The sequence below is a fragment of the Chionomys nivalis genome, chromosome 13 (genome assembly GCF_950005125.1).
Source record: "Chionomys nivalis chromosome 13, mChiNiv1.1, whole genome shotgun sequence".
In the NCBI taxonomy this organism is placed as follows: Eukaryota; Metazoa; Chordata; class Mammalia; order Rodentia; family Cricetidae; genus Chionomys; species Chionomys nivalis.
The window spans coordinates 69,926,904-69,950,668 of NC_080098.1; the positions used below are offsets into that span (position 1 = coordinate 69,926,904).

Genomic DNA, 23,765 nt, shown 5'->3' on the forward strand with positions numbered 1-23,765 from the left:
TCTAAGGGGTCAAGGCTGTCTTCCTCACAGACAAGTGGCACTGCTCTATGTCCTCCGCTCTCAGCTCCCAAGCACTGTGCAAGCCACACCGGATGAGCACAGGGCCCGCCCACCTTACCTCCGGCTATTTCCAAGGGTCCATTCTTTTTCCGAAGTTCAAGAACAGCTTCTACAAACTCCTTGCCACCCTTCTTCTCCAGTGTGTTTCCTAGGCAAGGGCAGGGCAGGGTCAGAGTGCCACCCCTGTCTGTGGCACACAGACACTCAACAGGTCACTTGATTACATACTTTAAGTGGTCTGAGAAGCTACACTTTCATAAGGCTGCAAAACAGAACCTATGCCCTGGCTGGCCAGAGAGTGAAAACCCAGAAAGGATATGCCTTCAGCCAGTGGCCACTAGGCACTACAGTTCACTCTGGCTCCTTCTGCTGCCCCTCTCCCAGGGTAACAGAGGAGATACAAAGGAGGCATCTGTTCTTGGCAAACATGCCTGATTTCCAGTGCATGACAAACCAGGTGGCACTGGCTTCCAATGAGTGTGCTGGGGGGCTTATCTCGGGGAGAAGCCCCAAATAAGGAGGTCTGTGAAGCTGAGGCACAAGCTCCTCCTATCCAGCAGCCAGCGCTCCTGGAATGAGGCCAAGGAGAAAGTGTTCCCATAGCCACTCTGGGCCAGCACTGCGTGCTTAGTTCCTATGTTGCAGCCTTGGTGTCATATGTGAATTAAATAAATAGAGAAAAGAAAGAAAAAATGGTCTCAAGACAATATTTTCTTAATTACATTAATGATTCAGAATTGCCTTAGGAAAAGATGAAAACATCAGAAGCAGAGCCTAAAGACAAACTGGTACTTCACAACGCTTGGAAAAGGCTGGCTGCTTAGGACCCAACTTTTAAAAGGCCTTTCTGAAACCAGGGTGCTTGCTATGAAAGCCAAGATGACCAGCACCTGTCAGAACTCAGGGCTCCCAGTTCAGGTGGGCCACGAGCAGCAATCTCAGCCGTGGGGACAACAGCTTGTCATGTTTGTTCTGCCCACAGTTCTCATCTTCCTTAAGCTCTGGTTCCTCAGTTTTGTGCATTTTAAAGTCCTTTTCCTTGAAGAGGATGAAATACTCCCCTTAAGATTCCCATTTATCTTGGAAAGTCTAAGTGTACCTGGGTTGGCCAAGGTCTACTGGAAAGTACCAGCCAGACCAGAATTACTGTTTCGTGTACATGCATGTTCCTTGGGTGGGAACTAACCCAGGAAGTGTCTGGAAGCAAGAGGAAGACCCTGAACATGTCACAGGGAAGACAGAGCAAGGCTACCGGCAGGGACTGACCCATCACGGTCACTGCAGCAGCCCAAGGTGCGTGGACGCCAATGGTCAGGAGTTCTGAGCTAAGACAGGACGGGATCCTGTGTCTGTTGTCAACAGCTCAGAATGCTCTTTTGCCTTTACCTCCCTGAACTTTATGTGGCTCAAAGTCATTTCCAAAGATTTTCACCTGCTGCTACTCCATGTTCATAGCAAACTTCAGCACCAGAGTGGTAACTGAATGTGCCATGTGTCTCAGGGGACCACTCTGGGCCTCATGCCCCCACACTCAAAATGCTATCATGATAGCACCCAGCTGAAATGTCCATGCAGCTGAAAGCATGGGGCCCAAATAATTTAGTCCATAGTCTAGTCTTCCTTTTAGCCTGTCTCAAGTGTGAAGGGGGCGGTACTCTGTTGGCTACTATCTAAGGCTCTGTCACATCTACTCTTAGGTGAGAACTGAGCAATTTGGAAAACAGTCAGGTTCTTCATTTGTGAAGATCACTGACTCCCTTCTAAGATATAAAACATTTCCTAAAATAATAGGCTGCTTTATAATTAAAGGTGTTTTATCTTAGGAAGAGTGTGTTTACTTGAAATTTTTTACTAATAATGAAATATTGCTTTAATTAGAAGTGAAATTGCAAGCTAAAAATACACTTAATGCATTTCTCAAACTTAAAAACTGAACCCTAGGTCACAGGCAATCAACCCAGTCAGGACTTGACTCCTACACACACACATGTATGCACATGTTCATGTAGACACACGTGTACTTTTTAACAAGAAACAGGCCCATTTTCAACCATATTGTCAACACTCTTAATGTAAGGCTCTTGCTTTTTAGGTTCAACTTCAGGGTTAATCATAAAGCAATCGGCTGATTTGCCCCCAAGCATAAACATGTGTTACTCCCAGGAGAACAAGAACATTATTTCATGCTTAGAAAGCAGGCATAAGTATCAGTGTTCAAAACAGCCTAGGCAAAAATTTAGGCTTGGACAAATGTCAGGCTCAGCCTGTGGTCTATTTCACTGTTAGAAAGAACTTTTGATGGGTAGAGTTAATCACTGGGCTAAGCATTCCTGCACTCGAATCCCTTCTTCCAGCAGTCTCAGGACTCGGGAATTCACACCAAAAACACAAAGTGCAGCCATTTCTTCCTAGCTTCCTCTTTCCCTTCTCTCACATCAAGTGGGAGCTGGAGCCAATTGAGGCGATGCATGAATCTGGATTATTGTTGTTTTGGGATTGTACGAGGTATCTGAGGTCAGTACTAGTTTGGACTGGATCTTGGCAGAGAGCACAGAGGTGGGCTCTGGAAGACTGGGTTCCCGTCTGCTACTCTTTCCTCCTCCTGAGGTTCTGCGAGCTGTGACAGCGACGGGATGAGTCCCAGCTTGGGGACGCCACCTTTGCTTCTCACGCCACTCACTAATGGGCTGCAACCCTGTCTCAAACTTATACCTCTTCCCCTCTGCTCAGTTCTGCTGACCAGGAGCCGTTCACGGAGCCAGCGAGACACTCTGCCCGGGGACTTCAGGGTCCCCACTGCATCTAACACCCTGGAGGACAGGATGAGCAGGCCTTAGGCATTCCCAGCTCACAAGACCAGACCTGTACCGCTCATTTATTACTTTTCTCCAAATAAGTACTTCCTTCCCCTCAAGTTTTTATTGACTTGAGAAAGGAAACATCTTTTAGCTGCCTTCTTAGGAGGGGATTTAACTGCCTGCAGCCGGGTTTCATTTTGGCATGGCACACTTGCCATCCGTGTCTGAAGTCTAAGATGCCCAGGAGAATCAACAGCCCAATTCGCACGTCTGAACCAAGTGCAAGCGTAGGCTCTGCTGGTGACACTGAGCCAAGCTGGGCAGTGCGGGCCCAGACTATCTGTGCCCAGTGTCTCATCCCTCAAAGTTACAGGGCTTGGTACTGACTTGGGATGTCACCATTGTCTCTGGGTCCACATTCAGAACACTGCTGAGGCCCAGCACCCTTATGTCAGGTCACAGACGCACGGAACACTGAAGGCACCAGGAAGCACAATCCAGGAGCCACCCTATAGGTGCTGTCTGGTCTTCACAGACCCTCATTACCAAGGAGAGAAAAGGAGGTGTGGGGGCTCACATGACTTGGCTAGGTCTTATAATGGGTAGACAGTGAAGCTAGAATTTAGGCTCTTCCTAGGTGGGGTATCTCGCGACACACCCTCAGGGCCATGCTGAGTCCTGACCCCACATCCCTCAAGTTGTCACTCAGCTACACTGAACAAGAGCACACTGGACCCACAGGTGCCAGCTTCCAGTGGGGAGCCAAGTGCTTCCTGTGTCTAGCAGGACACTTCTCAAAGTGGTGTCCAAGGACAGCTCATTAAATCCACCTTGAATCTCACTGAAACCCTGCATGTGGGAACACATTTAGAAAGAGTGACTGACCCCTTTGTGTGTCTAGTCTGTGAGGCCATTCGCAAGAACAAACATGCTTCTGACATATGATAGTGGCGTGAGCACTGAGCCCTGTGCATGGGAGTTTGCACCTCTGTTCCGATGAGGGCACACCAGTGGCCCTGCCTGCCTGTCACTGAGGCCTGCGGGAACCCAGTCTCCAACAGAGCGGTACCTCGTGAAGTGGAGAAAGAAATGCTGCCGCTGAGCCAGCTTCCAAACCAGAAGTGCCCACGGGGCAGCTGCACGCTGCACTGGCTGATGGCCAGCTGTACTTCTCCAGTTCACAACCCAGGGACGAAGGCCCCAGGAAGGTCGGGACGGCTGGAAGTGTGAAATGAATGCAGCCTGCGTAGCTGTCAGAGGATCAAGCTGTCTGCGCGGCCGACCGACCATGCACACACACACTCGGCAGCACCCAGCTCGGCATTACCTACTTCACCACCGGTGTAGAAGTCAGTGTTTGTCGGGTGAACGACAGCATCACTGTCGATCGAGGCAATGTCAGCCTGAACAACTTGCAACTATAACAGGTAAACAAATGTAGATCAACTGTGTTGGACCGAGACCCACGCACAGGCACATTTACTAACGCCCCAATGGCAGGGCTAGCCTACCTGGTCGATTCCAACATATGAGCCCAAGGGGCAATCAGTCCACGCAGTGTGCGCACATGTGGATGGGAGTGAGGACAGGAGGAGGAATATCAAATGTGACATGTTTAAATTAAACATTTGAATGACAAGTCAAAAAAAAAGAGAAACACACATATGATATCATTTCCAAAGATTAAAAGAAATAAAACAATGATGCCCCATTTCACCCTGCAGAAGCCTGTACAATGCTGGCACCCCACTGAGAAGGCTACAAAAACATGGCATCTGCTTTGAAAAAAATGTGGACTGTCAGGCCAACCGCAACAATGAGTTTCTCCATTGGTCTGCAGCAATCAACCTGGAGGCTTGACTTTTCCTCGGGATTTACCATTTCTGCCTCCTCTGAAATACGAGCTCAGGACAGCCCATATCATGCCCAGAGTTGCCAGTAGTTTTTCCCTGAACGGGCAGAAATATTTTTCCAGGCTTTTCTCTTTCCCCAGCGAATCTTTTCAATGTATTTTGGACAGAACCAATACCATTTATAGCTTCTGCCCTTCTGTTTTACAGACGGCATCTGGATAAGGCAGGTGGAAGGCATATCTGGATTGGGGTACTTCTGAGCTCCACTCTGTTCAGCAAAGGCCAGTTTGTGTGGGTGGGAGTGGCCCCTTGATGAGAAACCCACCAGGTTAGGACAAAAGCAGCTGCAGCTGAGAGCAGAAGGCACAGAGACTATCTTGTGGTTGGTGTTGGGTGGCACTGCCCAAGAGGCATCTGAAAAGCCTGTATGTCCCAGCAAGGCTGTACCCAGACAGGTACTTATCATGCTTTGAGCTACAGTTCCTCTCATGAATGAAACCACAGAAGTGGGATACCTTGTGCTGAATGTCTGCTCTCCTTGAATGGAACAAACTCAGAAAGAGTCTGCCCTTCTGATTAACACCCCCCCCCCCCCCGCGCCCAGCCACACACCGCACAGGAGCAAAGGCTGAGGACAGGGCTGGTGAATCTGCTTCTGAGTAAGGACAGTCCACGACATAAACGCCAGCTCGCTTTCTGCCGCACCCTCAGAGTGGCATTCTAACCAAGCTCAAATGGAGAAACTATTGTTCTGTTGTTACCTGAGATTTCTCAGCTTAAAAATCAAAAATAAAAAGGAAAGAAAAACAACAACAAACCAAAGAAACACATTTTAAAATCCCTCCCAAGAAACCAGCAGCCAGTCTGATCATTATGGAAGAGAATTTAGATGGTGATGTATTTGCAATCCAGGAGAAGTAGCCAATCACAATCGAGACTTAAGAGACGGTCTCTGTTCAGAGTGGCCTAGAGCGAATCAATATTTAGGGTCTACAACTAAATGCCAATCAAGGATTGGGGATTTGCCTTGACCATGCTTAAGTCTAGGCAAATGAAAAGTCTAAATTCTGGGTTCCATAAATTGTCATCTGACAGCTGGTGGTGCCAAACCCCATCCCCAATTACCTAGGTCATCTTTAAGGTCAATGTCAGCATTGGTAGGATTGATTATGGCCTCCACCTCAAAGCCGGCTAAATTACTGATCTCACTGTGAATAAGGTTCAGCTGAAAAGAGAAGCACGAGGTGGGAAATAACAGGAGAGCCGGCAAGGTGCAGAGAGATGACCCCTGGACACGGGTGAGGCGGCAATGCCCACAGTGTACTGGGCACAGAGAGAAACAGGAACCGCTGGTAATGCGGATCTACTTCAAACAGAAGAGTCCAGTGCCACGGGCTGCTAGGGGAAGCAAGCTAGGCGGGGCATTCAAAACCTGCAGGTGTTGCTTAGGGTGAAAGGGAAGCACAAGCCACACTGGCCTGGGAAAAAAGCTGGTAGTTTTCCTGTAGAGGAACTTGTAACCATGAGAACCCAGAACCAGGATGCTCGGTGTGGGGGGAGGCAGGGTCCTTGTCCTTGGGCACTAAGGTGGTAGAGAAACCCTACCTGGTTGTGTATATAGCTACAAAGTGCCACTGTCTTGTATGTGTTCGTCAGTCTCTAAGGCTCTCCACCACTGTAGCTGCTGGCTGTCTCTCCTTCCTTCCATCTTACTCAGGGACAGCAAAGAGCAAGAATAGTTTGTTGCTTGGGAACATTTAATTCTATGTGTCCATTAGTCACAATGTTGGAGCTCTGGAGACACCTGGGAAGAAGCCCAGTCATTCTCCAGAAAGACAATCTATCTTTTTAAAAATAATTTCACCTCACCTGTCAGGTAGCACTGAGGCTGGTGGGTGGCTCGCAAATACCTTGCGTTGTGTCTGCCCCATCACTGGGTCTTTCTGAAGGGCCACTGACCTTTCTCCCAGTGTTGCTCTGCTGCCATGGCAACCCTTGGTCATTAACTAAGAGCAGTGGGTGCTGGATTCTGCTGCCCTGTCTTTTCTGTAAGTTCAGGTGTGGCTACGCTTGCACATTCACAGTCTCTGTCTTGTCATTGAATTGCTCGTTCTTCAGTGACATCAACTGTAGCAGAAGCAGCACACACGCACCAAGGCCTAGGCTTGGGGAGTGCCTGAGCCTACATGGGGCAGCAGGACTGAATCCCTGTCCTGATGTTCACTATGGAGGGGAGTAGATGGAGTTCAAGCCAGTATGGCTCCTGCTACTGAGCCCCAAGGTGTTGAACTTCTAGGGCCAAACATTTTGTTTTTAAAGAAAAAAAAAATTTGGTAGGCTATATGCAAGAGAAATACTCCCCCAAATTTCTGATCCTTAAAAGCTGCTAGACTCTCAAAGTCCTCTGGGAGAAAGCAATGGTAAAAATGAATGTGGTTGTTTGGCCAAAGAAAGATTCAAAGTCAGAGGAAAGGCCCGGTTTTCACACTAGGGCTTCCTCTTCCTAGCACCTCACGGTGATTTGGGGCTAGTCACATCCCTAAGGCAGCAGAAGAAAGCCACCAGGTTTCCTCATGAAGCTGCGTATCGGAACCTCTGGACCAGGGTCAGATGCATTCAACCCTGTGGGCCTGGCTGTTCCTTCCTGCTGGGAAGAAGGGAGGGTGAGCACAGACTCCAAGGAAATACTATTTGGAAAAGAAAAAAACTAAGCCAATACTCCATGCCCTCACCAAACACCCAACCTGCACTGTGAAAAGGCAAGAGACTGGTGAGAGAAGTAAGGGGAGCCACATCAGGCCACTCCTATCTTCACATCTGTGCTGTCACTATGTCTCCCATGTTTCAAGCCTAAACCCTCCCAGAGCCTTGGGCTTAGGGGTACCATATGGTGACCAAGCAGTGCCCCAGAAAGACGGGAACATCCAGAAAGTGCCAGAGGCCAGGGTGGGGCCATGCTGTACGACCCCATCATCATGCCCTGTCCTACTTCAGAGGCTGTTGAGTGATCTGAACGGAGGGACAGGATTGAGAGCTACCCCTCTCTTGCCAACTTCCCACCCTCAGAAGAAGTGGCATGGAACAAAGGGAATGCCCAGTACCTGACACCTGGGCTTCTAGCACTGTACCACGATCCTGAACTATGCCCTCCCTAATTTGATTTCCCAGCTGCTTCAAAGACAGCTTCTCCACAAAACAAAGCACCACTGCTGACAGAGACACGGATGCATGCACTGCAAGTGGTTTTGTTGTTGCTGCTGCTGCTGCTGCTTTAAATAAACCGTGAAGTTTTTAAAGGGTGAAGGAGAAGCCAAGTCTCGGTGGGACCACAAGGCGAATATTCGTGGATTTGGGCTCACAACACTGTTTTCTTAAAAAGGGGGAAAAAAATTCAACCATGTGTGAGCACGGCCATCACGGAGTAATGAGGGAGACTGCTCCTGAGGCTGCAGTCTGTGAAATGCATCATTACCAACAACTAGAACCGAGGCTCCTAAGCCCCGGACTGGCTCCTCCTGTGAGTAGCAGGCAGGCTCACAGGGCTGGAGGTCAATGCCGCCTTTCTCTACCTGCTTGCTTGCTACATTCAAGTGCTGCTCACGCTGTCACAGAGCAGGGGTCACAGCCATGCTTCTACAGAACACTTTCGGAAACATTTTACCAAACCCAAACTAATGCCCGAGCCAGGCTTCCAGGGTTCTTTGTGTGACTCCGCGGTCCGTTTTATGACTCCTGCCCCACAGGACTACACACTAAACTTGTTGCCTGACAGTCAAAGCCAACAAAGGGCCTGGAAGTGCTGCTGCAGAGTAATGTCCTGGATGGCACTTACTCTGCCTCGGGCTACCGGAGGGGAGGGTTCTTGAAAAGACAGAAGCACCCTAATTTCCATTATGGGTGCCCAGGCTGACTGAGGTAATATTCTGTTTGCAGTGAGTAATTCTGGGGACCTCATCTGGCGATCGTGGGGGTCAGTACATCCTTCTGGACACACATTCAGCAAGAAGGGCAGTTTCATGACCTCCAAAAGACTGAAGTGTTTAAATGTCCAGGAAAACAGGCTGGCATTCAGTGCCTTTTTCAGGGCTGACCATTCTACTCTAGGTGCTAGTTTGGTAAGTCTTTATCAACAGTCAGGCCCATCAGGCAGACGAGCTTTGTGGTCTAGCATGATGCCTTCGTTCTACTTATCAGACCGTCTGCAAAGTATTGGAGCATCAACGCCTTTCTCTGGCTTTCTGGACCCTGCCAGGCCCAAGAGGGACAATAAGTATTAAAGAGATTTACGGTGTTTTCCCTGAGATACCCATTCTGCACTCAGACCAGGAGGAAGAACTGCAGAGAGCTGCCATACCCAGCTCTGCAGACACAAGCAAAGTATCTTCAGCAGGGCTCCAGACAACAGCCCGGATGTGGACATGATCCCATGTCTTTCTGAACTGCCAGAGCCCACAGGACATTTGTGTTGGCACACTGGCCTGGCATAGCTTGGTGCTTTTACTCTGTCTGTAACTGTATCTTTTCCGGTGAGGCAAATGTGAATTCTAGCTGAGGTGACAGTGGAATGGAGTAGAATCGGGAAAGGCCAGGGTGGAGGTGACAGAGGACAGGGCAGCTGAGGAAGAAGGTAGGTGCCCCCAGAGATTGAGCAGGGCTACCTGTTCACTAGGTCTCCTGGCCCTTAGGGAAGGAGAGCATCGGTGGCACCTGAGGCACTTTGCTTGGACCTGTTAAAGGAGTGGAAGGAGACCCAGCTGTTTGCCTTCAGTGCTGAGCAGAAGCTCAACTTTCAAAGTCCCAGACCTTAAGATGACAACTAGAGTTGCTGCCTTAGAAAAATGCACACAAAATACAGATGATGGTTATGAAACGTAAAGAGGATGGTTAGATTCCGGAACAGTCACCGCAGGAATTGCATCATGAGAGCCTGAGTGCAATTAGTGACAGAGAGGGAAGGGCTGGGGACAACTGGCAATGAGCGAGCAAGAAAATGGTGGCACTGTGATGCAAAATAAAACTGACAGTGAGGACCTAAAAATGATGCAGCTTCTAAACCAATTTACACCATCTTTAAGCAAACCAACCTGCAAGGTTGAATTCAGTCCTTAAAGATTTTTTATCTTTTTCTTTTTTCTTTTTTAAATTGAGACAATCCCCACCCCTCTTTTAACCAACTCTCATTTTCAGGTCTTAAAAGCCTTTGCATCATTTTTATTTTCAATAAAAGTGAATCAACTTTTACAAAACCATGGCGTCCTGGCAAAGCTGCATCACTGGGGCGGCTGAAAACATATTGCCCGTGGTTAAAACAAACGACTTGGCTGGAGGGGTCGCCTGGTGGGTCAGTGAAGAAGCCCTTGTCCACCTGTCAGTTTGTCTAAGATCAACCCAGAGCCCACCAGAACTGCTGGATAAGGTCTCTCCCCCGCACATGCCCCCTGATGACCAGCCTACTCCAGGGAAGTGGCGCCTACTCTGGGCTGAGCCCAGGTCCTGTCCCCCACCTCCCCTCTCCCCTCCCTGGAACCTGCCAGAATCCCGACCCAGCTTGGTGATTCTGTCAGCATTCACCCCCTCCCTGGGACTACCTCCAAAGCCAACCCCCCCACACCCGGCCAAATTGGTCATTCCCACCCTCTGAGCTGAGTGGTACTCAGGAATCTCAGCCTGTGCCCTCTCTCCCAGGGCCCTGGAGCAGACTGAGCGGTGTCTGCCTACCTTCTGGCCGAGGAAGAGGCTCTTGGTGGAGAGGACAGTAAAGCCATCCGCGGGCGTGCCCTCCGTTGTACTGTCTGCGCTGGCTGCCTTGCTGACTTCTCCCTGCTTCTTCTTGTACAAAGCACAGAGTTAGAACATGGACCATTGGGCAGGGGCCATACAGCTGTCTTTCCTAATGAGACGACCCCAGGCCTCACCCATTACTAATTAAGAGAACACAGGAAACAAAAAACATTGGCATGTCCCACAGTGGAGGCTATGACTTATTTTGAGAGCCCAGAGTTTTATGAAAAAAAATTTTAATTGTATAAATTACTTATAGTCTTGAAAAAATCCTTAAAAGCAAACCTAAATTTCCAATAACGTAGAATAGAATCACTTCATAAATTCAGAATAATATCTTTGCTAATGGTTTTTAAAGATCTCCCCGTTTTAGATATTTGCACATGACTTACTGCAATCCAGTGCTCAGAAGGCTGAGGCAGGAGGACTGCCATTAGTTTAGGGCAACCTGGGCTACACAGCTGAGTTCTTAGAGAGCAGACAGTAGCCGAAGCCCTTTTCCATTTCCTCCCTAGAGCTCAGCTCACTGGGAGAGTGCCATGGAGGCTGCTGTGGACGCCCCCTCCATGGGGCCATTCTTTAATGCACTCCCCAGCATCCTGCAGACTGAAACTGGTGTGCCCTGGAGCTCCTGAGGAACTCTCCAGAGGAGCAGGGGCTCTGTTCTCAGCTCCCCAGTGTGCTTCCTCTGCCCTGGGTCCCTCACCTCTCACCGCCCAAGTGTTGAAAGCGCAAGTGGCTCTGGGGACACACAGATGGAAACGAAGAGGAACGGATTTCACTTATTTGTGGGTTGTCTAATTCAGCTATCAGATGAGGACAGTGGGAATGGTGGGACTTCTAGTTAGACAGTTCAGCTTCTTTCCTTTCCCTTCCCCCAGATCATCAGAGTCCACGGATCCCGAGAAAGGTCCAGTGGGAGAAGATCAAGAAGATGCAGCTGAGGCCTAGCTGGGTGGCAAACACCTGCCTAGATGATGGGGAAGGGGCATCACAGAGGGCTCTGCTTTCCAGAATGGTGGTTTCGGACAGTGAGCTCAGGACAAGGCCCGTGTCCTGGCCATATACATGCTTACGATTCAAATCCATAAGCACTGTATAATAGCAGGCTCCCCTGCAGTGGAAAAACCATCTAGTTTTGTCGATTGCTTTAGCAGTGACGACTGCTTTGGTAATAATAATAGCTGGCCTTCCATAAACTAAACTAGGCCCACAGCTCCAGGGTTTGGGGATCAGACAAAAGCACTGTATCAAGGAGGAGAGCCAGAAGATGTATGTGTAGGTTCTCGCTGGTTCATTTTCCTACTGGCTTGAATTTATCCGAGAGCCAGGTAGACAAGAGCGGCGTGGGAGCCACAGCCTTTGGAGATACCCTGTCTGAGTGAGGAAAGCAGAGGCTGGCAAAGCCATTCACACGGCTGCTGCTTTCAACAAAACTAAAGAGCCATCATAGTTAACAGCTGGAGATCACCAAAAAGCACACAGGGGGAGCGGTTAATGGTGATGTACCAATGTCAGCTGCTATCAGCGGTGAGCATGGAGTACTAACAACAGGGAAATCTCCATGCTATCTCTGTAACTCACTTGTAAATCTAAGTCCATTAGCTGATGGGAGACTGCTAGCCTGACCATTTGTACCAGGACAGAGGAGGCCAGAGCGCTGCTGAAACAGACCTCGCTATCATCATTTCATCGTTCCAGGAAGCAAGGTTTGCAAGGACTGCAGCTCGTGCCAAAGAACAGGATCTGACCTTTGTGTCATCTTAGCAATCCATACAACTTAGGGTCCTTGAACAAACTGGAGAGGAAATCATTCTACTACAAGGTGTTTTCCAATAAAATTTAATTTTTTCTCTAAAACCTGGCATGCATTTGTTGGTTTAATTAAATGTATACTATTAAGTGTGTTAACTTGGAAAACGTGCATTGTTTAGTATAAGATCACAAGAACGATTTCAAATGAGTTGAAATATGCAATGCTCTGCTACAAACATCACTAAAACATTAGGCATAAAGATACAGTATACGAGGTCAGTGAAATGGCTCAGTAGGTAAAGGCACAAACCACATAAGCCTGGTGACCTCAGCTTGGTCCCCAGGACCCATGAAAAGGTGTGAGAAAAGAACAATCAAGGAGATTGTCTTCTGACTTCCATACTCGAATGGTGGCACATGCACACACAGCACAGGCACACGCGCGCACATACATACACACTTTTAATAAAGTATTATATTAGAACTAAATTCTGTAGGGTAAGTGAAAGGACGGTAAGTAAAATCATACAAATTTTTCAATGTTAGTAAATTGCTTTGCTGTGAATTTGTACTGGATAGCTGACTCTCCTGAATGCATACAAACAATTGACTATGTGTGTGTGTGTGTGTGTGTATGTGTATATAAATATATGTATATACACACACATACAGCAAGAGAAAGAGAGCATACCAAAAAATAGCCTTAAATTTCTTATGAAGAGTCTCTCAAGGTTTTAAATGCATATCTACAAAGCTTTCGAAAGCTCTCTTAGGAGGTATTCAAGCAAAAATCTTGAACACCACTATTCTAGTCAACACAGTGTCACCTGTAAGGGGATTGCCCAGTCCGTGGCCAGGAACCGGGAGCAGGTATCTCCCCAAGGGTTAAGCAGATAGGGAGAGCACACTGCCTTGTAAGCAGTGAGAAGACCTCACAGACAGGTGTCAGACACCCCTGTCAGAGCGTGTTCTGTGGACAGGTGTCAAGTCCATTGTTAGAGCACATGTCCGTGGACAGGTGTCAGGCATCCATTGTCAGAGACTGTTCCCATGGTCAGGTGTCAGGCATCTACTGTCACTGACTTTATATAAATGCAAAAGTGCTGCATATTGATCATGTACAAGGCTGTTTTCTGGAGTCACATTTAAGACCTTGTTGAAAAAGATGGAGATAAACTCATCGGCCAAGTTCACCTAGACCTCATCTTCTCTTCATCAGTCAAAGGGCAGTGAACTGCCAGAGAAGCAATTACTCATGAGAACCAACTCCTTTCTTTGACATCCTTTAACAGTGTTCTCAGCGCTATGGCCCTTTAACACAGTTCCTCATGTTCTGGTGACCTGGAACCATAAAACTTATTTTGTTGCTACTTCAAACTAGAATGCTGCTAGTTATGAATTATAAGGTAAATATCTGATAAACAACTCCCCACAGGGTCTCGACCCACGTGTCAGAACCACAGCTGCAGCAAACCATCATTCGCTTAGTTTGCCCGATAGTCCTCAGAAAAGAGGCACTCACCAAAATCAGCCTGGCCTTCTGCCAGGCACGCGCAGTAAGCACACCTCCATCACTAGGTGTGTGTGTGTGTGTATGTGTGTGTGTGTGTGTGTGTGTGGTCTTACATAGAAAAAGGGTGGATTTGAGATGCAAGAGGATGAGAGAACTACCCAGGTCAGGGCAGCCGCAGCTCCTGCCACAACACGGACAAGGTAAGTGACACAGTTAAGTGCTTGCCATGAATTCTAAGCCTTCCAAGGTTCTGTGTTGTAGCTTCAGTTCGTAGATGGGGAAACTGAGCACCATAAGGAACTCGCCAAGGGCACACACATGGTATATGAGAACACAGGTCACAGACCCTAGGCCTTCCACTTCTGACACTACGCTACATTGCCAAAACAGTGGTTATGTGATTTAATGCTTTAAACATCTAGGATAGAAGGGATTCCCATAAATAAATCTTTTTATATATATAGACTTTCTGAAAAGTCTGTTAATAATTCATTACAGACTGTGACGGGAGCAAGATCTTTTTTGTTGTTGTTGTTTCTGCCTCCAAACTTACACACATTACCTATACAAAAATATATTATGCAATACCCCCAGAGTCACTGGCTTGCAGGGCTGGAACAGACCCTATCATTTTATGGGCTAGGGCAGACCAAGGCAGAGAGGGAGCAGACTTGCCCGAGGCCACCCAAGTAGGGCACAGCATAGCTCTGCACTTGGGCTGCAGGGTTTTCTGTGCCTTCCGTTCCCACTGTAGCTGACCCAACTGTCACACTGGAGATTTTCAAAACCTTCGAATTATATAGAGTTGAGGGAGAAATTTATGATTTGGACTTCGAGTATTGACACTTGAAAACTACAAGCCACCTTTCAGTGCAAGTGTTTTAGCATTGTCCCGGGGTGGGGGGCTCTGCACAGGACCCTGGAAAGGGGATTCTCAGGATGTTCCATGGCAACGTGGAGATGCCAGGTCCTCCACACTGTTGCTGGGCGCTGATACAATTTACATTAAACAAATGTTTTGAAAATTAGCTGTTCACAGTTCCAATTTCAGCTTCCCCTAGGGTTTAATGTTAGCCAAATACTGGTACAGTAAGCAGACAATGTGTTTTATTGTGTGGAAGAAAAACAGACCACCACCACAGACTCTCTGCTTTAGTAATCAAGGGAAAAGTTGAGTGTTCAAGTGATTATTGGCATATGGTTATTAGGAACATAGCTACTAGGGACTAGAAAACACACACACAAAGCCCCCACACAAATATACTCATATACTACACACATACACACACACCACACACATACACACACCACATACACATGCAAATACATACACACAAATACACTCACACCACACATCACACATATATACAAATACACACATCCACACAAATACTCATGCATACACACACCACATATACACATAAATACACATGTCACACACATACATACAAATACAAATACAGATGTCACTACTTGTGTACATGAAAGAGAGCAAGGGCCAAGTTCAATACATGGTTCTACCCTGCTTGTGCCAACACCTAGTTCCAGGGCCTTGCTGTAGGCCACCAGGCCCCAGGGGTCCATTTTCAAGGGAGAAGAGGTTTGGTTTCTCTGTGTTTCTTCTAACATTCCAAAGGGCCAGGCCACCTGGCACTTGTCCTGCTTCCTCTGCCCGTCCCTTCCTCCCAACTGCAAACAGAAGAAGGGGGGAGGGAACCTTCCAATTTGCTCACTTCATAGTTAGGAATGAATGGGGAACATTCTGTAAAGCCCCTCCCTGCCTGCCCTGCCTCCTCCAGGACTCCTCCTGAGCGAGGTGGAACACAAGTCTTTGGAGCCTTTGACCTGGCTGCTCTTCAAGGTCAGGATTCTCTTTCCAGGAATGCAAACGATTCTGGGCCTTGGAAAGGGGTTTCTTTAGATTTAGATTTCAAGGCAGTGTTGTCTGCACTCACAAGTGTGTGTGAAGAGACACAGCACCTTCTCCCCAGCTAACACATGCTCCAAAACACGTGAAGAGATGGGGAATTTTTGCCCTTTCCATGAAAATAGCTTAGGTCATGCTGCCGAGAGGGCTTTCCTCCCACAGATCACGGCCTGGACATTACACACCAGGGAAGAACTGAAGAACTGCCCCAAGCCTGTACTGCTCTTCTTTCCTGACAGCTGTCTGCAGTGCTCCTGCTCAAACACAGCCAAAGGAGGACACATTGCCATGGCAACACAATGACACTGGACAACTCAGCATCAAAGCAAATGGGCAGATGGTCCCTCTGAGGACGGTATGGCGGCCGAGTTCTGGCAGAAGGAAACCTTTCCATAGGCCCTCACATCTATGTGGGAGACCAGGTCAGAAGGTGTGGGGCTGGGCTGCCACCCACCTCCAACTGCGCCTGGATACCCACTACACATCCCCAAGTCATAAGGGCTCAGTCCTCCAACTGTGGCCAGGTCCCAGGAGGCACTCTAGCTAGGGAGCTGGACTCCCACATGTTCCTGTCTCAGCCAGTTTCCCCAACAGGAATGGGGATCAGCTCTGAAGAGGGCTCACGAGGTCCCCTATGACCTTATTTACCCCATCCCACACATCCCTGCCAGATTCCATACCTTAGACTTCCGGGCCCCCTTCTTGCCTCCTGTTTTCTTAGCCACTGGCTTCTTCTGGGATGGAGACTTGGCCTTTTTGGCCGGTGGAGGCGTGATGATGGCTTCCAACTTTCCCTTGGATCCTCGCTTCTTTGCCAGCAGCTCAGGGTGGATATTAGGCAACACTCCCCCGCTGGCTATGGTGACTCCTTTGAGCAGCTTGCAGGAAAAGCAAAGTCACAGGGGGTGAGCCAGACCACCTGCTCCAGGAGTGCCCTGCCTGACTCAAGTGGTCGGCCCTGCTCATACATACCCTGCCTCTGTGGCAGCTACAAGGACGGGACAGGACTCGGACGACAGAGATAAAGTCCTTCATTCATCACTTGGTTTCAGTTTACACTATCATTTCTCCCAGGAGAGCTAGGCACCCTTGCCAACTCCCTACCCCACTCCCAGTGAAGTCCCAAGAAAAAAAGAAGCTGCTCCAGGTCTTGACAGCCACCACTGACTCTCCGGGGTCGCCTGAGTGTATTTCTAGCATGCTGAGGGGGGTGGCAGGCTGGAGAGCCCCATACCTGGTTTAGCTCCTCATCATTGGCCACAGCTAACAGGATGTGCCGGGGAGTGACCCGTCCCTTCTTGTTGTCTCTTGCTGCATTGCCAGCCAGCTCCAAGATCTCAGCTGTAGGCAAAGAGGAACATGTGGTCATTTCAAGGTATTAGAGAACTCACTTGCCTCTGTACCTCATGCAGGATGGGGCACAAGAAAGAGCTAACCAGAAGTGGGTTTTATAGGCAGAACTTCTGGAGAAACCAGGGAGAGTTTAACAGAAAAGATGGGCGGGATTAAAGGTTCCACCTTTCGTTTTGAAAATGGGAAGTTGGGAGGAATGGGGACCAGTGGAAGGCCACTAACTAAGTCTGTGGTAGGACTAAGATAGAAATCCAGCTCTGCTTCCATCTCACAGAGCTGCCTGGGAGGGGTGTTTGGAGTGGGTGTGGCCAGAAGGACACAATACCTGCACTTCCGGTAATGCATCACCCACCTGTAGAATATAGGGAGGGGGCTTGATACAGACAGTGCTTGAGAAATCTTTGGTTCCTGAATCAAGAAAGAAAACCTGCACATTTGGATTTGAAGTCAGGAAGCTGTGAGTAGACTCAAAGTCAATGTCACAGTCATATAAAACAAAGGGGTGGGGATAATACAGGCTGAGGATGGCTAGGAACAGAACCAGCTACAGTGTGTTCCTTTGACGAGATCCTCCCAAGTCATTCTGAAGACAAGCGAAGAGGGCTGAACATGGGAGTCACATCCGAGGAATGGTTTTGATGATGAGGATGTTCTTCCGTGTATGGTTTATTGGTTGATGAAAAAAGCTTTTTTAGGCCAATGGCTTAGTAGAGTGATTGATGCCAGGCAGGAAATCCGAACAGAGAAAGCCTGGACAGAGTCAGGGAGACACCATGTAGCTGCCAAAGGAGGACACACCGGAACCTTATCAGTAGGCCACAACCTCATAGCCATACACAGATTGATAGAAATGGGCTAATTTATGATGTAAGAGCTAGTTAGGAATACGCAAGAGTCACTGGCCAAACAGTGTTGTATTAATATAGTTTCTGTGTGATTGTTTGGGTCTGGGCAGCTGGGAACAAAGGAATAGTCTCCTACTACAATCTTTCCTAAATTGGACAGTAGCATGGTCAACTTGAAGGGAGCATTCTTGTTCTTAAGGAATTTATGCTGTGGCTAGATAGCTCAGGAGTTAAGAGCACTGACTATTTTTTCAGAGGACCTGGGATCAGTTCCCAGCACCCACATGGCAGCTCACAACTACATCTAAGTCCAGTTCCTGGAAACTGACGTCATCTTCTGGCCTCTGCTTGTACTGAATGCATGCACACACGCGCACACACACAACACGAAAGTAAATAAAAATAAAACAGAAAGTTCACGCTCAAGTATTTAGGAATGGAGCGTCCTGACGTTGTCGTGAGAACTGTGGCAGCTGCTGTTTAATCTGCTAGGGTCAGAGTCCCTCTTTCCAATCCTGTCCTTTGTGACATGTACAGACCTGAACTTTACAGACCTCAAGTGATATGTCTAAATGAAATAAGCCAGGCACAGGAAGATAAATACTGTAAGAGCCTACTAAGATACCAGATCTACATAAGTTTAATTTAGAAGTTGGGGCTAGGGTGGGGGGTGCGGTGATGGGAAATGAGGGTCAAAGGGTAAAAGTTGAGTTATATTTTAGGGAGAGTTCTAATGGTGTGTCCAGGATGGTGACTGTAGTTTGAAATACTATGTATCTCCTGATTGCTAACATGTATTTTAAATGTTCTCCAAACCTAACCACAGGAATATGAAGGACAAGCATGCTAACCAGATTAACATACTAAGTAAGCACATACAAAGCAGCACTGTACCCTGAGTATACAGATTGGTATTTATCCATCAGAAATAATACAATCCTTTTTCCCAGCATTTTGGATGTCTAAAATGTCTTCAAAACAAAAATCACAAGGGGGAACAAAACAAGACTGGGAGGTGGGGTTTAACATGTAGCTGATGCTTACAAAGTCAATCTTCCTGCCCTTCAAGGCAGCCTCGTGGGGCAAACACAGATCGTCCCCATTACCAATGGCACTGGGGAGTGCCCTGGCAAGAGATCCCTCCAGACTCCCTGCTAGGCAATTCAGTTCCCTTGATAACCCTCACTGTCTTCATGGGATGTGCAGACTGTTCCTGACTGTATCATCTGTTGTCCACACTGTGGGTCTTAGAGATAGATATATTGGCAGCTGTGTGAAAACCAAGCCTCAAACTTACAATACTCAGGCCATCTATTCTGCTTGCTTTGAGACACAGTCTTACTTTGGTCTTAGAATTACTAGGTAACCAGGCTAGCCTCAAACCTGTGGCTCTCCTGCCTCAATCTCCTGAGAGTTAGCTTAGTGCAGGCATCACCACACTTGAGATAGTATGTATATTTTTGAGATTAGCAACTAAGCCCCATGCCAAACTTGTTACGTTTGTATAAAGACGAGAGTGTGTGATTACTCATGAGCACAGTCATAATGACAGCAGGCAGAAGGGGAATGACACTTGGCACAGCAGATCACTGTCCCTAAATCCAGGAAATCATTTTGCTCAGTCGTCACCCAGAGACAAATAGCCTGCGTCTAAGAAGGGATGCAAAGGCACTGAGGTCCCTGTCTTACCAGCAGGAAGGGAGACCGAACAAGACTGTGCAGGAGACAAGAGCTCTAGGGAGTACCAAACTGGGCTTCATGTACACTAGTCAAAGTGTGAGGCAGGAGACTGGCCAAGCCCTACAGGCACTAACTGAAGACAGGTGTACCTTTTCCACCCCAGCCTCACAAGGTGATTCTACAACCTCAGTACACACGGTTTCTCAGTACTGAGGGAACTGTTCTCTCATGGGCTCTCATGGTAAACGAAGAGGTTAGCTGTAGTGCCTCAGGATGCAGAAACGCCTGCTTGTGGTCCAATGGAGCCTCAGGTTCCTGGCCTTGTGGTGGAGGAGGAAATCCACAAGGCTACTGTTCTAACTTCAGCTCAAAAGTTAGCAAAGTAGGTACCTGAGGCCCCACAAGAGCAGATTCTGGCAGTAAAGGGCAGAGAGAAGAGCCCACCAGAGCAGTTCCAGGGCTAGAACTCAGCAGTTAGGAAGGCTTTAGGGTGGCCTCTGGCATCACGGAGCTCTGGAGCCCACTCTTAGACGTTTCTTAGTGTTGTAGATTAAAAAGCGGTGCGAGAGAGAAAAACACCATGCACAGAGCTCATGTGGAGGGGATGTTTATTAGGGAAAGATAACATAAAAAGGGGGAAAGGAAGGGGGAGACTGGCCTCTGGGGATAGGAACAGCAGGAGAAAAGAGAAAGATGGACAGATAAAGAGAGAGGAGGCGAGAGAGATAGGCAGAGAATCAGAGGGGGGGGCAAACAGAGAAAAAGAAAGAGAGGTGAGGTGGGCAGGGCACCTTTAAAAAGAAACTTAATGAAAGAGCACAGGAGGTGCTCTTAGTGGCTGCGGACTGAGGACATATCCTGTCAGGACCCCAAGGGCAGGCCAGTACAGATTCCAGAACACTAACATCAAGCCTCCAGCATACTCCCCTCTTAAGCCTTTCCTCCTTCCCTGAAGCTATAGGGAAGGAGGAACCAGAGTGAGCAGAAGGCGCCTGATAGGTTACAGTCTGCTGACCCTCCTGCCAAAAATGCCTTGCCTGCTCCTTTCGGAACACAGGGAGCACACAGGAGCCTACAGCGGTACACTGTTTCACAGAAACTCTGAGCCCACCGCATGACGAGCAAACATGAGAGCAGTTTCTTGGAGAAGAAGCCTCTTTCCTCTTCTCACAGGAGTGCCAGCAGAAGGCTTCCCCAGGCAGAGGCGGGGTGAAGGAGAGGTGGGGTCTCTCTGGGGTTTCTGATTTTTTGTGTGTTTTGTTTTGTTTCCAAAACTGTCCTCAATTCTCTGTGCAGAGAAATAGATATGAAGATAGAAGACCCTGAGCAGTGTGGGCCACTGATTTGGGAGGAGGCAGAAATGAACATAAACCCTGAGAGGTATGGGCTGCTGACTTGGAGGGGAAGGTAGACTGTGAGAAATGGATAGAAAGCAACCGAATGCTCCAGAAGCAGCACCAGAGGTCAAGGGGCACACTAACCCCACAGACCTGAGGACACCCAGCTTTCACCAGCTTGCCCCTGATTTATGGCTCCTGCTTCAATGGATTAGTTTCCCTTGGAAAACTTTGAGGACACCTTGCATGTTGCCAGTTTAGCTTGGATTCAGGGAGGCCAGCTGGAGTCCCATGGGAATGGTGACGTGAAGAGAGGAGGGTGGACAGGTGTAGGAATGGGGGCTCCTGGGAAAGAGCATGGGAATGATGTCACTCCTTTGCCTTCTGTACCAAGGAACTGAAGTCCAAAGCTTCCTTTCTGCAAAACCCAGCAAGGTGCACAGACCAAAATAATGTCCAGCACTAGGTTCCTAGCACAAAAGAGTGGGCCCTGGACTCTGCAGGGAGGAGCAGGAGCTGTCCACATTACAACAGTACAACAGTAAGGTGCGGCTTGGACAGACTCCAGCTGACTGAGCCAGTACTGTGGTTTGTTTACTCGCATGTTTTTCCAGATGGATAGTAACCACAGTAACACTATCACAAGGGGACACACAGACAGAACACCTCAAAGACACACCTTTTACAAGAAATGTGCTCCACACCCAAGCTGCCTCTACACTGCATTTTACAGCAGGTGAGAAAGAAGATGGGCAAATCCTGAATTCAGCTGTGAGCGCTCGCTCCTTGCTGAGCAGCAGGTACCCTCTGCCCTCTTAGAAACAGCAATAAAGTAACAGCTTTCCTGGCCAGGAGAGGGCCACCTGCTGCATGGAGAAGGCGAGATACAAACTGCCAGGCATTCAGCAAAACAGGGTGGTTCCTGCTTGCTCTTCAGGGTACACTGGCCTTTACACAAAGGGAGAGGAAGGTTGCTGTGAGACTGTGGCCGAATGTGAACACCACAGGGAGGAGGGCCTGAGCTCTGCTCTTCTGAATGTGACCCTCTCATTGGTGAGTTACACGGAGGGCAAGATCATGGGGACTCTGAGCTGTAGGGCAATTAATTCTTGCGACCGCATCTCCATGGCTTCCAGGGCTCAGTGCCTAGACTCTTCCTCAGAGGGCTATTTAGGAGCCGGTGACAAGCCATGGAAGGCTGGGATGGGAGCATTAGGAGACAAGAACCAGAAGCCCACGCCAGGCCCTTCACCCGTGGAACATTCTTCCTGGCCAGAGACAGGCTAACTGTTATGGCTAACGACCAGCACTGGCCTGGTTTGGGGCCCAGAGCACACGAGGTCAGCTCCAGAGGGACTGTAAATACGGAAAAAGCTCCATAGGCAGAAAGCTGCACGAGGCGCACTGATGGTACTCCGGTAGCTGTTCTTTTAATACTGGTTTAAGATCTGACTGGAAAGACACCCAAGCACCCCACTCTTGGCCAGGTCTCCTGGCTTGTGGTGGCCAGGACTGGTGATGTGGTCTTGTCTCTCAGAGTGCACAGCTCTCAAGCCTCATTGAACATGATGGTTTTAGGGCAACATGACAAGATTCCCACAGCCCTGGACAAGGGCGTGATTTAGCAGCCCTTTCATCTCTGGGACAGCTGGCTGAGCAAGAGTACTTCTGACAGCTCTGCTTCTCGATTTTACCCCAAGCCCAAAGGTTTAGACTCTCCCCTCCCCCTCCCCCACGCAACATCTCCAACTCCAGTGCTCTGCTGTATGGAAGCATTCCGTCTACCTTCCTTGAGGGAGATGAAGTCATGGTTTGCAGAATTAGACTCTAACAGCTAACAGGTGATGTGGCGAGGCTGAGCCAAAGTCCAAACACAAACCTTGTAATAGGAAAGAATCTGGGGCTTTTAAAGAGCTGTTTGAAGCATCTCGTCTAACAAAAGAAAGATCGAAAGTAACAATCAGAAATCAAAGAAAGCAAATACTCACGTAATCCCAGGGAGAACACAGATATCTGCTGCAGAGCCAACAGCATGACAAGGAATCTGTTCATTGTGTTTCTTTTGATTGCTCACCCCTCCGTGGACTTCATGAGGTTCAGAACTGGGACACCATTCCAGAAGGCCTTAACCCAGTCAACCCCAACTGGAGGATGACCGCTAAGAGTACCCTGTGTCCTGACAACACCATGGTCCTCTCTAATTCCCTCAGTGACCCTATTGTCTGCTGCCATGTTCACCACAGAATCCACCCCATCTTCCAGATGGGGAATCGCAGAGACTAAGGCTGGCAGAGTTGTCCCCTTGGTGGGGCTCCCTGCTGTGGGCCTGTCCCAGAGTCCACCCTCCCCCGACCCTGGGCTTTCAGAAGAACCGGGTATTCCATAAAGTAAAGGCTACACAGGCACTGTAGACAGTCTTTCTATGCTGAATACAGAGACTTTTCACGAGTGAACTGCTCCACTGTTTCCTACGAGGCCCATGCAGCTCATCCCTGCTGTCAGCTCTATGAACCAGGCATCTGGTCCAGTCCCACAAGGACTACCAACAAGGCAGAACTGCAGCCTAACGTGGAGTCTCTGAAGTATGCTCCACTGGACACACGTTTTTCACGTCAGGGTCATATGCGCGTTTGGAGAGGCATGCATGCTAACAGAAGAAACATTTGAACTTTGCTGCCAAGCCCAGTGCTTGAGCAGCTCCGATGCAGGGACCTGTCCTTCACTTCTGCAGATATGAGCTTTACTTACACCACCTCCAGGGACCTGCGGCAAAGGGCAGCAGCCATGAATGTGCCATGGGTAGCACTAGGTCAGGTCTGCTGCCAGGTACAGAGATTTGAATCTTAGCTTCTGTAATTTGCTG

At 48.5% G+C, this 23,765-nt stretch overlaps 1 protein-coding gene across 4 annotated transcripts in view; it reads right to left on the bottom strand.

Annotated features, from left to right (window-relative positions):
- LOC130885446 (core histone macro-H2A.1) overlaps window positions 1-23,765 on the bottom strand; it is a 63,459-nt gene that overhangs the window by 10,686 nt on the left and 29,008 nt on the right. Inside the window, exons 3-7 of one of the 4 annotated variants that reach the window (XM_057786921.1) lie at window positions 16,922-17,028; window positions 16,368-16,565; window positions 10,430-10,537; window positions 4,186-4,276; window positions 119-208 (exon numbers count right to left, since the gene is read on the bottom strand). In XM_057786921.1, the coding sequence (XP_057642904.1) occupies window positions 119-208; window positions 4,186-4,276; window positions 10,430-10,537; window positions 16,368-16,565; window positions 16,922-17,028 (594 nt within the window). Of the gene's footprint in view, window positions 1-118; window positions 209-4,185; window positions 4,277-5,836; window positions 5,937-10,429; window positions 10,541-16,367; window positions 16,566-16,921; window positions 17,029-23,765 lie in introns of all 4 variants that reach the window. The other 3 variants (XM_057786919.1, XM_057786920.1, XM_057786918.1) reach the window with 3 other exon arrangements.